The sequence below is a fragment of the Gossypium raimondii genome, chromosome 13 (assembly GCF_025698545.1).
Source record: "Gossypium raimondii isolate GPD5lz chromosome 13, ASM2569854v1, whole genome shotgun sequence".
Taxonomy (NCBI): domain Eukaryota; kingdom Viridiplantae; phylum Streptophyta; class Magnoliopsida; order Malvales; family Malvaceae; genus Gossypium; species Gossypium raimondii.
In genome coordinates this window covers 1,765,693-1,779,324 of record NC_068577.1, presented here as the reverse complement: position 1 = coordinate 1,779,324, position 13,632 = coordinate 1,765,693, and the positions used below count along the sequence as shown (strand labels likewise).

At 33.0% G+C, this 13,632-nt stretch overlaps 2 protein-coding genes across 2 annotated transcripts; one reads left to right on the top strand and one right to left on the bottom strand.

Annotated features, from left to right (window-relative positions):
• Window positions 1–542: 542 nt before the first annotated feature.
• LOC105785062 (egg cell-secreted protein 1.3) lies at window positions 543–1,169 on the bottom strand. The gene has a single exon (XM_012610993.2). The coding sequence runs from the start codon at window positions 1,167–1,169 to the stop codon at window positions 543–545; it is 627 nt and encodes a 208-aa protein (XP_012466447.1).
• A 1,057-nt stretch (window positions 1,170–2,226) lies between these two features.
• Window positions 2,227–8,016, top strand: LOC128036021 (probable receptor-like protein kinase At2g39360). Its single transcript, XM_052626520.1, has 2 exons — window positions 2,227–2,628; window positions 7,663–8,016. Exons 1-2 carry the CDS (start codon window positions 2,227–2,229, stop codon window positions 8,014–8,016), a joined length of 756 nt encoding a protein of 251 aa, XP_052482480.1.
• The last annotated feature ends 5,616 nt before the right edge of the window (window positions 8,017–13,632 follow it).

The following is a 13,632-nucleotide window of genomic DNA, read 5'->3' as shown; positions in this document are numbered from 1 at the left end:
AGGCTTGACCCGGATCTGACTTGGCCTATGAACACATCTAAACATGATACTGTAAAATAAAAAATTTAATGAGGAGACAAAAAGGTAATTTCATTTCCAAAAATCAAAAGCTTATGCTTAAAATCTTAGTTTAAAATAAACTTTTGGTTTGAAAAGCTACTTGTTTATCAAGTCTTTTGATTTGAAATCATGGTTTATGTTGAAAACTGTTTTCAACCTCAACGATGAACACATAAATTTTAGTTCTAATTATTTTTTTACATCATATAAGAATGATTGAATTTCAGTTTTGATTATTATATTACACTCAAATTTAAAATTATGTTAATATAATTTATTCCCGTAAATTTATATGACGATGGTATATAAAATCAAATTTTTATTATCAAGAATAAACAGTCAGCCCTAAATACACCAAAATGAAACCCTCCTCCTTACGAAACCTAAATATACTTGAGAAAACATCTAAGCATAGGATCTCTTCCTCTACTATTTGATTCGGTTCTCTTTGTAAGGGCTTGAACTAGTTGAGGATATTTAGTTCATTTAGGTGTTGCTGCTGTGCCACCGCAGTAATTCTTCAACAATGGAGGGAAGAGTGGGTTAAAAGGGAACAATTTAGGCCAACAATCGTCATTGAGTTTGATGATGGCATTGCAACAAGTAGGACTAGGCATTGTACCACCAGAAAGTGACCTAAAAATTTCCATAATACACCCATTAACGTTAGAAAGAGATGACCAGCATTTTTCAACTTCACTTCGAGACCACAATGGCGGCAGCAGTTCGCTAATGCCATTCAATATCGGTCTTGCATGTGGTGTTGGAGATGAACAAAAGATCCTGAGAAAAGGGGGGAAAAAAGGGTTGAAAGGGAACATTTTAGACCAACAGTCATCACTAATACGAGTAATGGCTTTGCAACAAGCAGAGCCAATGGCACCTATTTGTCCGTAGAAAAATGAATCAGATATCGCCGTCATACAGCCTTGTATCTTGGTAAGGGATGACCAACAATTTTGCACTTCACCAAGCTGAAAAGGTGCTATGCCCGGCGTTGGCGCAAATGGAGATGGTGGCAACAGCTGTCGAACGTTTCCTGCTGTGACAAACATAACCATGAATGCTAAATTTAGAAACATAAGCAATGACTTTCTTGATATCGACATTATACTAGATTTTAGTAGGAGAGGACCTTAAAAGGATTTGTTTTGTTTGTGTTGGCGAGGTGTCTATGGATCAACGAAATGAGATATTTATAAGTGGGAATGTGCAACAATAGAGTTATTAATATTGAAACGTTTTTATTTATAAATTTCATCACAGTTTCATGTTTTAATTTGTGAAACTGCTTTAACTTGAAAGCTACACCATCCTATCCTCATCACCAGCACCACTTATCTGAATTTCCTTAATTGCCTCAACCTCTTCCTCCTCTAACTAGTCAACAATACTAGATAAGTCCCAAACCCTTTCCTCCTTGACTATCAATTCAGCCACTCTCCTAGGAAGAGGAGTATCAATCTGACCAGCAAAACTCAGACGTTCTTTCCCAAGTCCTGGCACCCATTTATCCCTCCAAATATCCACTGATTCCCCATTCATAATCTGTCATTGGAGTTCATTAACAAGAAAATATTTCCCTCCAATCAGACTAACTCCATGAAGCATGACCACCCTTTCTAGCTTCCATCAATCCACTATTAGGAAAATATATACCTTTTAAAACCTTTACCTACATTGCATTAGGCTCTTGCAACATTCTCCATAAATCTCCAAATCCTTAAATCTCATTCCTTCATCCAATTTAGAAAGAAGTCACATTTTTCCAATGAATGGAACTCTTCTCTTGTTGACTTCCCCACCAAAACCGACTATCTACTGAATTCATTTCACCACACAACTTTTTTGGGAACTTAAAACAGAACATAAGATAGGTTGGCACAACACTCACAACAGCTTTAATTAGAGTATCCTTTCCTCCAACAGATAAAGTCATTAGCTTCCAATTCTTCTTCTTTGCTATCATTTTATCCTTAATCACATCAAGCACTTGACTTTTAGGTCTTCCCCATAAAGCTGGCACTCCCAAATAGGTCTTCCAACTAGCTTTTGAACCGCTCTGAAGCATTGGAACTGAACAACAAACTGGATTTATCAAAATTTATCCTTTGCATTGAAGCTGCACAAACCCCCTCCAATGAGCTGATCATAATTTATGAGTAAATGGAGAATGGGACACTCAAGAATCATCTATATGGCTCAAGTCATCCAGGCTTGAGTTGGAGACAGAGGCTCGAGATAAGCATTGGATCAGCCAAAGGACTTCACTATCTTCATATCGGTTCAACAAAGTCAGTAATTCACCGGGATGTCAAGTCTGCTAACATACTACTCGACAAGAATTTCATGGCTAAAGTTGCTGATTTCGGTCTATCAAAGACCGGTCCAGATATTGATCGGACACATGTGAGTACGGCGGTGAAAGGAAGCTTTGGATATCTCGACCCGCAATACTTGACAACGCAAAAACTAACAGAGAAATCAGATGTTTACTCCTTCGGTGTAGTTTTGCTTGAAGTCCTTTGTGGAAGGCCAGTTATCGATCCATCCCTTCCGAGAGAAAAGGTGAATTTAGTCGACTAGGCATTGAAATCTCGCTGCAATGGGAGATTGGAATACATTGTAGATCCTAGTGTTGTTGGTTAAATAAAAAAAGAGTCTTTAAACAAGTTTTGGGAGATAACTGAGAAATGTTTGGGGAAATATGGAATTTATAGGCCTTCAATGGGAGATGTCCTATGGAACTTGGAGTCTGCACTTCAACTTCAAGGGAATGAAACAAAAACCAATCACAATGGTGAGCTTTCTTCCGAAATCAGCCATGGCGGGCACTCGGAAACAAGCTTAGAGTTCAGCCGAACCGGTAGCGTAGGCGAACTTGCTGGTGTTTCAATGACTACAGTTTTTGCTCAACTGTTGAGTGAACAAGAGCAAATGAGGCGCTGAATTTCATTTCATTCCAGTTTCTGTATAAGCTTTGTGTTATGGTTGCAAACTCTATAGTTTTTCTTTTCTTTTGCTTTTCTATTTACTGGGATTTTATCATATGGATTCATTATCACCTGAAGAAGCTTTGATGCTTTTGCATTGTTCCAAAATTATTATTGTTATAATAAAAGTCGATAATGGTAGAAGAACGATCACAAATTAATCAAAAAAGAAAGTTAAGACTATAAATTTTACGTGGAAAACAAATTCATTAATGTTGAGAACCTAATGATGAGATTCAAGACACATAATTTTATCATTTATGTCAATTTTTTTGTTTGAAAAATGATGTGTCAATTTTAGCATCTGGGTTTTTGCATATGTCTGGCCATTTGTAATTTAGTATAATTATATTCGTAAAACAAAATTTGTTTTTAATTTAATTGTACTTATATAATTTTTATTTTGATTCAATTATCTAAATTTAGAACAATAAATGTAATTGTTAGTGTACAAATAAGCAACAGTATTAATGGTATTGTTGAGAATAGGTGTAGTTTATTTTGTTTAATCTCGAATGCTTCGAAATATGTAAAGATTGAGACAAAAATGAGACTCGAATGATGGTTTTGGACAAAGAAAATAGGCTTAATTAAAGTAGGGGTTGAGCTTGGCCTTTAACATTCAAGGCCCGAGTCCAACCTAACATACTTTTGTAATATACTTTTATTTTATTTTCATATATTGTGTAATTTATATCACATAAAATTAAATATGTAATAATGAAATACCATGTAAACATTAAAAAATATGTTAAGTTGTAAAAATTTTAAATTTTAATAAAAGAAAAAAATAAAAAATATTAAATTAAAAGTACTTTTTGTTTACAAAAAGATACTGAACCGGATTAAAACAGACTTAGATTAATAATTTACAAATATAAACGAGTTTAGGTAAAATTTTGAGCCTCTATTTAAAGTCGACCCAAATTTAAATAAATATAGTATACTAATAATATATATAGGCCCGACCCTAATTGATCCAACTCATAAACACCTTTAATTAAAAAATAACCACAAACCTGAAAAAAATTATATTTAATCTTGAAGAAAATTGAACTACAAATTGAAGGTCTAACATATTTTTATATTTGTACTAAAGAGTGTTGTTGAAGCGAACTTCCAATGAAAACAAAGGTATAACTAGAGTCGGGTTGGCCGTCTATAGAAAAAGTGGTAGGATTTAGGTAAAAAATAGACTCGAAAAATAGGTTTGAGTAAAAAAATAAGGCACATTTAGAAAACAGGCCGGACATTGGGTAAGGCTTTTTTGGCCCGGCCCGAATATGCAAGAAAAAAATTGTAGTTTTTTTTACTGTTTTGTTGCTATTTTCTTCTTGTTGCTTTTTTTCACTATTTTACTATCAGTCACTATTATGTTGTTATTGTATAACTCTTGTTTTATTGTTAATTTTATTACTATTTTAGAAGTATTTACTTGTTAAGTTGCACCTATCTTAATGTTATTTAAGTACACATATTTTTTAAAATTTATTTTCAATTTGTTGGGAAACATTTATTTTAATATTTTTAGTATTTTTGATGTATTATGTATTTTTTAAAAATAATTTAAAAATTAATATGATTGGGCCAGACCCGAGTTTTAGCATTTTCATTTGGACCGAGCTTGGAAAAAATTTTAGACCAACTTTTCGGGCCAATCGAACCTAACAAACGAGCCTAAAATTTTGGTTGGCCCAACCTGACCCATGAGCACCTCTAGGTATAACGAAGGTATTAAGGTCTTCTTTACATATATTTGTCCAATTTTTTTTCTTGAAAATATAATGACTAAAGAGTTCGCTTTTCATTGAGATTGAAAAGTACTTTTAAAAAGTATTATGAAAAAGTGCATTTAAAAGTTTTGACGGTGTTTACTATTATTATCTATAAGTGCTTTTAGGAAGATAAATTGTCTATTTTAGACTGGACTTGTTCACGTACCCAAGTCCGAAAGTCCACCCGAAATTTGAAAAAATTTGGATAAAAATATTAGGCCTATGAACACATCTAATCATGATGCTGTAAAATAAAAAGTTGAATGAGGAGACAAAAAGATAATTTCATTTCCAAAAGTCAAAAGCTTATGCTTAAAATCTTAGTTTAAAATAAACCTTTGGTTTGAAAAGCTACTTGTTTATCAAGTCTTTTGATTTGAAATCATGGTTTAGGTTGAAAACTATTTTTCAACCTCAACGATGAACACATAAATTTTAGTTCTAATCACTTTTTTACATCATATAAGAATGATTGAATTTCAGTTTTGATTCTTATATTTCACTCAAATTTAAGATTATGTTAATATAATTTATTCCCGTGAATTTATATGACGATGGTATATAAAATCAAATTTTTATTATCAAGAATAAACAGTCAGCCCTAAAAACACCAAAATGAAACCCTCCTCCTTACGAAACCTAAATATACTTGAGAAAACATCTAAGCATAGGATCTCTTCCTCTACTATTTGATTCGGTTCTCTTTGTAAGGGCTTGAACTAGTTGAGGATATTTAGTTCATTTAGGTGTTGCTGCTGTGCCACCACAGTAATTCTTCAACAATGGAGGGAAGAGTGGGTTAAAAGGGAACAATTTAGGCCAACAATCGTCATTGAGTTTGATGATGGCATTGCAACAAGTAGGACTAGGCATTGTACCACCAGAAAGTGACTTAAAAATTTCCGTAATACACCCATTAACGTTAGAAAGAGATGACCAGCATTTTTCAACTTCACTTCGAGACCACAATGGCGGCAGCAGTTCACTAATGCCATTCAATATCGGTCTTGCATGTGGTGTTGGAGATGAACAAAAGATCCTGATAAAAGGGGGGAAAAAAGGGTTGAAAGGGAACATTTTAGACCAACAATCATCACTAATACGAGTAATGGCTCGGCAACAAGCAGAGCCAATGGCACCTATTTGTCCATAGAAAAATGAATCAGATATAGCCGTCATACAGCCTTGTATCTTGGTAAGGGATGACCAACAATTTTGCACTTCACCAAGCTGAAAAGGTGCTATGCCTGGCGTTGGCGCAAATGGAAATGGTGGCAACAGCTGTCGAACGTTTCCTGCTGTGACAAACATAACCATGAATGCTAAATTTAGAAACATAAGCAATGACTTTCTTGATATCGACATTATACTAGATTTTAGTAGGAGAGGACCTATAAGGATTTGCTTTGTTTGTGTTGGCGAGGTGTCTATGGATCAACGAAATGAGATATTTATAAGTGGGGATGTGCAACAATAGAGTTATTAATATTGAAACGTTTTTATTTATAAATTTCATCACAGTTTCATGTTTTAATTTGTGAAACTGCTTTAACTTGAAAGCTACACCATCCTATCCTCATCACCAGCACCACTTATCTGAATTTCCTTAATTGCCTCAACATCTTCCTCCTCTAACTAGTCAACAATACTAGATAAGTCCCAAACCCTTTCCTCCTTGACTATCAATTCAGCCACTCTCCTAGGAAGAGGAGTATCAATCTGACCAGCAAAACTCAGACGTTCTTTCCCAAGTCCTGGCACCCATTTATCCCTCCAAATATCCACTGATTCCCCATTCATAATCTGTCATTGGAGTTCATTAACAAGAAAAATTTTCCCTTCAATCAGACTACTCTAACCCCATGAAGCATGACCTCCCTTTCTAGCTTCCATCAATCCACTATTAGGAAAATATATACCTTTTAAAACCTTTACCTACATTGCATTAGGCTCTTGCAACATTCTCCATAAATCTCCAAATCCTTAAATTTTATTCCTTCATCCAATTTAGAAAGAAGTCATATTTCTCCAATTTTTCCAATGAATGGAACCCTTCTCTTGTTGACTTCCCCACCAAAACCGACTATCTACTGAATTCATTTCACCACACAACTTTTTTGGGAACTTGAAACAAAACATAAGATAGGTTGGCACAACACTCACGACAGCTTTAATTAGAGTATCCTTTCCTCCAACAGATAAAGTCATTAGCTTCCAATTCATCTTTGCTATCATGTTATCCTTAATCACATCAAGCACTTGACTTTTAGGTCTTCCCCATAAAGCTGGCACTCCCAAATAGGTCTTCCAACTAGCTTTTGAACCGCTCTGAAGCATTGGAACTGAACAACAAACTGGATTTATCAAAATTTATCCTTTGCATTGAAGCTGCACAAACCTCCTCCAATGAGATGATCATAATTTATGAGTACATGGAGAATGGGACACTCAAGAATCATCTATATGGCTCAAGTCATCCAGGCTTGAGTTGGAGACAGAGGCTCGAGATAAGTATTGGATCAGCCAAAGGACTTCACTATCTTCATATCGGTTCAACAAAGTCAGTAATTCACCGCGATGTCAAGTCTGCTAACATACTACTCGACTTGAATTTCATGGCTAAAGTTGCTGATTTCGGTCTATCAATGACCGGTCCAGATATTGATCGGACACATGTGAGTACGGCGGTGAAAGGAAGCTTTGGATATCTCGACCCGCAATACTTGACAACGCAAAAACTAACAGAGAAATCAGATGTTTACTCCTTCGGGGTAGTTTTGCTTGAAGTCCTTTGTGGAAGGCCAGTTATCGATCCATCCCTTCCGAGAGAAAAGGTGAATTTAGTCGACTGGGCATTGAAATCTCGCTGCAATGGGAGATTGGAAGACATTGTAGATCCTAGTGTTGTTGGTGAAATAAAAAAAGAGTCTTTAAACAAGTCTTGGGAGATAACTGAGAAATGTTTGGGGAAATATGGAATTTATAGGCCTTCAATGGGAGATGTCCTATGGAACTTGGAGTCTGCACTTCAACTTCAAGGGAATGAAACAAAAACCAATCACAATGGTGAGCTTTCTTCCGAAATCAGCCATGGCGGGCACTCGGAAACAAGCTTAGAGTTCAGCCGAACCGGTAGCGTAGGCGAACTTGCTGGTGTTTCAATGACTACAGTTTTGCTCAACTGTTGAGTGAACAAGAGCAAATGAGGGCTGAATTCCATTTCATTTCAGTTTCTGTATAAGCTTTGTGTTATGCCTGCAAATTCTATAGTTTTTTTTTCTTTTGCTTTTCTATTTACTGGGACTTTATCATATGGATTCATTATCACCTGAAGAAGCTTTGATGCTTTTGCATTGTTCCAAAATTATTATTGTTATAATGGACTTTTCCGAAACACATACCACACAAAAAATTAATTACTGAAGGTACGAGGCAACTTTTTTAATGACTAAGTTGTAATGTCATGAACAGGAAATGAGTTTATAAAGTGTAGTTTGGTTATGGTAAACTAGTTGTAAATAGCTTAACGGATTGGTAAGGTTTTCACTGAAGAAGTTTTTTGCATTTTCTTTTTTTTAAATCATTTATAGTTTTATTGTATAATTGTTTTATGTTATTTATTACTATTTTAAAGTATTAGTGTTAATGCACTATCTAATGTTATTTAGTACATATGTTTTAAAATTATTTCATTGTGGGAACATTATTTTATATTTAGTATTTATGTATATTTTTTAAAATATAAAATTATTGGTTGGCAAACATTTAGATTTATTGGAGTTTAAATTTAACAATTTCGGCAGTAACTACAAGCTAAATTTGTGCCAACCATCATGAGACTCTAGTGTAAAAGGTATAAGTTTATATTTCATTTTAAATAATTTATGAATTTTAAATATAAAATTATTTTTTACTTTTATTTTTGGATTTACTTTTATACGCATTTGTTGATACTGTATTAAAATATTTAAGTATTTAAATTATAAAAACTTTTTTAAAATTTTATTTGAATTTAAATTTATATAATATTTAAATATTCATTAAGATGATGTTATTATACAATTAAAAATAAAATTTTCCTATAGAGTAAATTATGCACTACCCAGAACTGCTAACAGTAATCTTTTAATTATGTAGTTTTGAATATATGAAATTTCATAGATGAAAATTAAAATTATAGTGATTAAAGTGATAATTACAATTTTGATAATTGTAAGATGACTTTATATAGCAAGCAATTGAACATTTATGTTGAGACAAAATCTGAGAAAAAAGTTGAAGGATTACATAGTATGCTAAAACATACTTGTAAAGCATGACAGCTGATTTGATATGGTTACATAACTGCTGCAAAATTATTCTAACACTTATAAAAAGAACTTTTATTCATTCACTAATTAGTTGTTTTTTTTGGTTTAATACAGTAAAAATAAATTTTAAAAAAGAGCCAAAACACCATGAACCTTCTCAGAAATAATAACAAACCCTCTAAATCCCAAGTTCCAGAAGGTCTCCAGTTGACATTATTCAATTCCTTCCACCAAGTATTTCACAAGAGAGTTAACAACAATTACCAAAACTTTTGACTGAACAAATAGATTACACGAGTAAATTTTTACGTATAATACCACATTTTATATAACCACAAGCGCACCCATGCTCAAACTTTTTGATAATGACAAAACTGTAAAAATACTGAAAGAACTCTGACAATTTAAAGAGATGCCCAAATCAAGCAAGCACATTGTGAAATCAGATACTGTAGCTGTATTAGTAAAATTTCCTCACAACAAATTGCATTTGTTCAATGAATACGCTAGAACTTTTCTGCAATACTACAATAAAACTCAATGATTTTTATTCCTTCATTAGAAAGTAATTGCTTGAAGTCCTTTGTGGAAGGCCAGTTATCGATCCATCCTTCCGAGAGAAAAGGTGAATTTAGTCGACTGGGCATTGAAATCTCGCTGCAATGGGAGATTGGAAGACATTGTAGATCCTAGTGTTGTTGGTGAAATAAAAAGAGTCTTTAAACAAGTCTTGGGAGATAACTGAGAAATGTTTGGGGAAATATGGAATTTATAGGCCTTCAATGGGAGATGTCCTATGGAACTTGGAGTCTGCACTTCAACTTCAAGGGAATGAAACAAAAACCAATCACAATGGTGAGCTTTCTTCCGAAATCAGCCATGGCGGGCACTCGGAAACAAGCTTAGAGTTCAGCCGAACCGGTAGCGTAGGCGAACTTGCTGGTGTTTCAATGACTACAGTTTTTGCTCAACTGTTGAGTGAACAAGAGCAAATGAGGGGCTGAATTCCATTTCATTTCAGTTTCTGTATAAGCTTTGTGTTATGCCTGCAAATTCTATAGTTTTTTTTTTCTTTTGCTTTTCTATTTACTGGGACTTTATCATATGGATTCATTATCACCTGAAGAAGCTTTGATGCTTTTGCATTGTTCCAAAATTATTATTGTTATAATAAAATTCGATAATGGCAGAAAAACGATCACAAATTAATAAAAAAAGAAAGTTATGACTACATAAATTTTACGTGGAAAACAAATTCACTAATGTTGAGAACCTAATGATGAGATTCAAGACACATAATTTATCAGTTATGTCAATTTTTTTGTTTGAAAAATGATGTGTCAATTTTAGCATCTGGGTTTTTGCATATGTCTGGCCATTTGTAATTTAGTATAATTATATTCGTAAAACAAAATTTATTTTTAATTTAATTGTACTTATATAATTTTTATTTTGATTCAATTATCTAAATTTAGAACAATAAATGTAATTGTTAGTGTACAAATAAGCAACAGTATTAATGGTATTGTTGAGAATAGGTGTAGTTTATTTTGTTTAATCTCGAATGCTTCGAAATATGTAAAGATTGAGACAAAAATGAGACTCGAATGATGGTTTTGGACAAAGAAAATAGGCTTAATTAAAGTAGGGGTTGGGCTTGGCCTTTAACATTCAAGGCCCAAGTCCAACCTAGCATATTTTTGTAATATACTTTTATTTTATTTTCATATATTGTGTAATTTATATCACATAAAATTAAATATTTAATAATGTAATACCATGTAAACATTAAAAAATATGTTAAGTTGTAAAAATTTTAAATTTTAATAAAAGAAAAAATAAAAATATTAAATTAAAAGTACTTTTTGTTTACAAAAAAGATACGAATTGGCTTAAAACAGACTTAGATTAATAATTTACAAATATAAACGACTTTAGGTAAAATTTTGAGCCTCTATTTAAAGTCGACCCAAATTTAAATAAATAGAGTATACTAATAATATATATAGGCCCGACCCTAATTGATCCGACTCATGAACACCTTTAATTAAAAAATAACCACAAACCTAAAAAAAATTATATTTAATCTTGAAGAAAATTGAACTACAAATTGAAGGTCTAACATATTTTTATACTTGTACTAAAGAGTGTTGTTGAAGTGAACTTCCAATGAAAACAAAGGTATAACTAGAGTCGAGTTGGCTGTCTATAGAAAAAGTGGTAGGATTTAGGTAAAAATATAGGCTCAAAAACTAGGTTTGAGTAAAAAAATAAGGCACATTTAGAAAACAGGCCGGACATTGGGTAAGGCTTTTTTGGCCCGACCCGAATATGCAAGAAAAAAATTGTAGTTTTTTTTACTGTTTTCTTGCTATTTTTTTCTTGTTGTTTTTTTTCACTATTTTACTATCATTTCACTATTATGTTGTTATTGTATAACTCTTGTTTTATTGTTAATTTTATTACTATTTTAGAAGTATTTACGTGTTAAGTTGCACCTATCTTAATGTTATTTAAGTACACATATGTTTTAAAATTTATTTTCAATTTGTTGGGAAACATTTATTTTAATATTTTTAGTATTTTTGATGTATTATGTATTTTTTAAAAATAATATAAAAAATTAATATGGTTGGGCAAGACCCGAGTTTTAGCATTTTTATTTGGGCCGAGTTTGGGAAAAATTTTAAACCAACTTTTCGGGCCAAGCTGAACCTAACAAACGGGCCTAAAATTTTGGTTGGCCCAACCCAATCCATGAGCACCTCTAGGTGTAACAAAGGTATTAAGGTCTTCTTTACATATATTTGTCCAATTTTTTTTCTTGAAAATATAATGACTAGAGGGTTCACTTTTTATTGAGATTGAAAAGTATTTTTAAAAAGTATTATGAAAAAGTGCATTTAAAAGTTTTGACGGTGTTTACTATTATTATCTATAAGTGCTTTTAGGAAGATAAATTGTCTATTTTAGACTGGACTTGTTCACATGCCCAAGTCCGAAAGTCCACCCGAAATTTGAAAAAAATTGGATAAAAATATTAGGCCTATGAACACATCTAATCATGATGCCGTAAAATAAAAAGTTGAATGAGGAGACAAAAAGATAATTTCATTTCCAAAAGTCAAAAGCTTAGGCTTAAAATCTTAGTTTAAAATAAACTTTTGGTTTGAAAAGCTACTTTTTTATCAAGTCTTTTGATTTGAAATCATGGTTTAGGTTGAAAACTGTTTTTCAACCTCAACGATGAACACATAAATTTTAATTCTAATCATTTTTTTTACATCATATAAGAATGATTGAATTTCAGTTTTGATTATTATATTACACTCAAATTTAAAATTATGTTAATATAATTTATTCCCGTGAATTTGTATGACGATGGTATATAAAATCAATTTTTTATTATCAAGAATAAACAGTCAGCCCTAAAAACACCAAAATGAAACCCTCCTCCTTACGAAACCTAAATATACTTGAGAAAACATCTAAGCATAGGATCTCTTCCTCTACTATTTGATTCGGTTCTCTTTGTAAGGGCTTGAACTAGTTGAGGATATTTAGTTCATTTAGGTGTTGCTGCTGTGCCACCACAGTAATTCTTCAACAATGGAGGGAAGAGTGGGTTAAAAGGGAACAATTTAGGCCAACAATCGTCATTGAGTTTGATGATGGCATTGCAACAAGTAGGACTAGGCATTGTACCACCAGAAAGTGACTTAAAAATTTCCGTAATACACCCATTAACGTTAGAAAGAGATGACCAGCATTTTTCAACTTCACTTCGAGACCACAATGGCGGCAACATTTCGCTAATGCCATTCAATATCGGTCTTGCATGTGGTGTTGGAGATGAACAAAAGATCCTGAGAAAAGGGGGGGGAAAAAGGGTTGAAAGGGAACATTTTAGACCAACAATCATCACTAATACGAGTAATGGCTCGGCAACAAGCAGAGCCAATGGCACCTATTTGTCCATAGAAAAATGAATCAGATATAGCCGTCATACAGCCTTGTATCTTGGTAAGGGATGACCAACAATTTTGCGCTTCACCAAGCTGAAAAGGTGCTATGCCTGGCGTTGGCGCAAATGGAAATGGTGGCAACAGCTGTCGAACGTTTCCTGCTGTGACAAACATAACCATGAATGCTAAATTTAGAAACATAAGCAATGACTTTCTTGATATCGACATTATACGAGACTTTAGTAGGAGAGGACCTTATAAGGATTTGTTTTGTTTGTGTTGGCGAGGTGTCTATGGATCAACGAAATGAGATATTTATAAGTGGGAATGTGCAACAATAGAGTTATTAATATTGAAACGTTTTTATTTATAAATTTCATCACAGTTTCATGTTTTACTTTGTGAAACTGCTTTAACTTGAAAGCTACACCATCCTATCCTCATCACCAGCACCACTTATCTGAATTTCCTTAATTGCCTCAACCTCTTCCTCCTCTAACTAGTCAACAATACTAGATAAGTCCCAAAC

Bases quoted from the DNA above. Each gene is read 5' to 3' on its own strand.
- LOC105785062 (XM_012610993.2), bottom strand. From the start codon at position 1,169: ATGTCGATATCAAGAAAGTCATTGCTTATGTTTCTAAATTTAGCATTC.
- LOC128036021 (XM_052626520.1), top strand. From the start codon at position 2,227: ATGGAGAATGGGACACTCAAGAATCATCTATATGGCTCAAGTCATCCA. The intron at 2,629-7,662 runs GTGAATTTAGTC...CCGAGAGAAAAG, and splicing joins CATCCCTTCCGAGAGAAAAG to GTGAATTTAGTCGACTGGGC.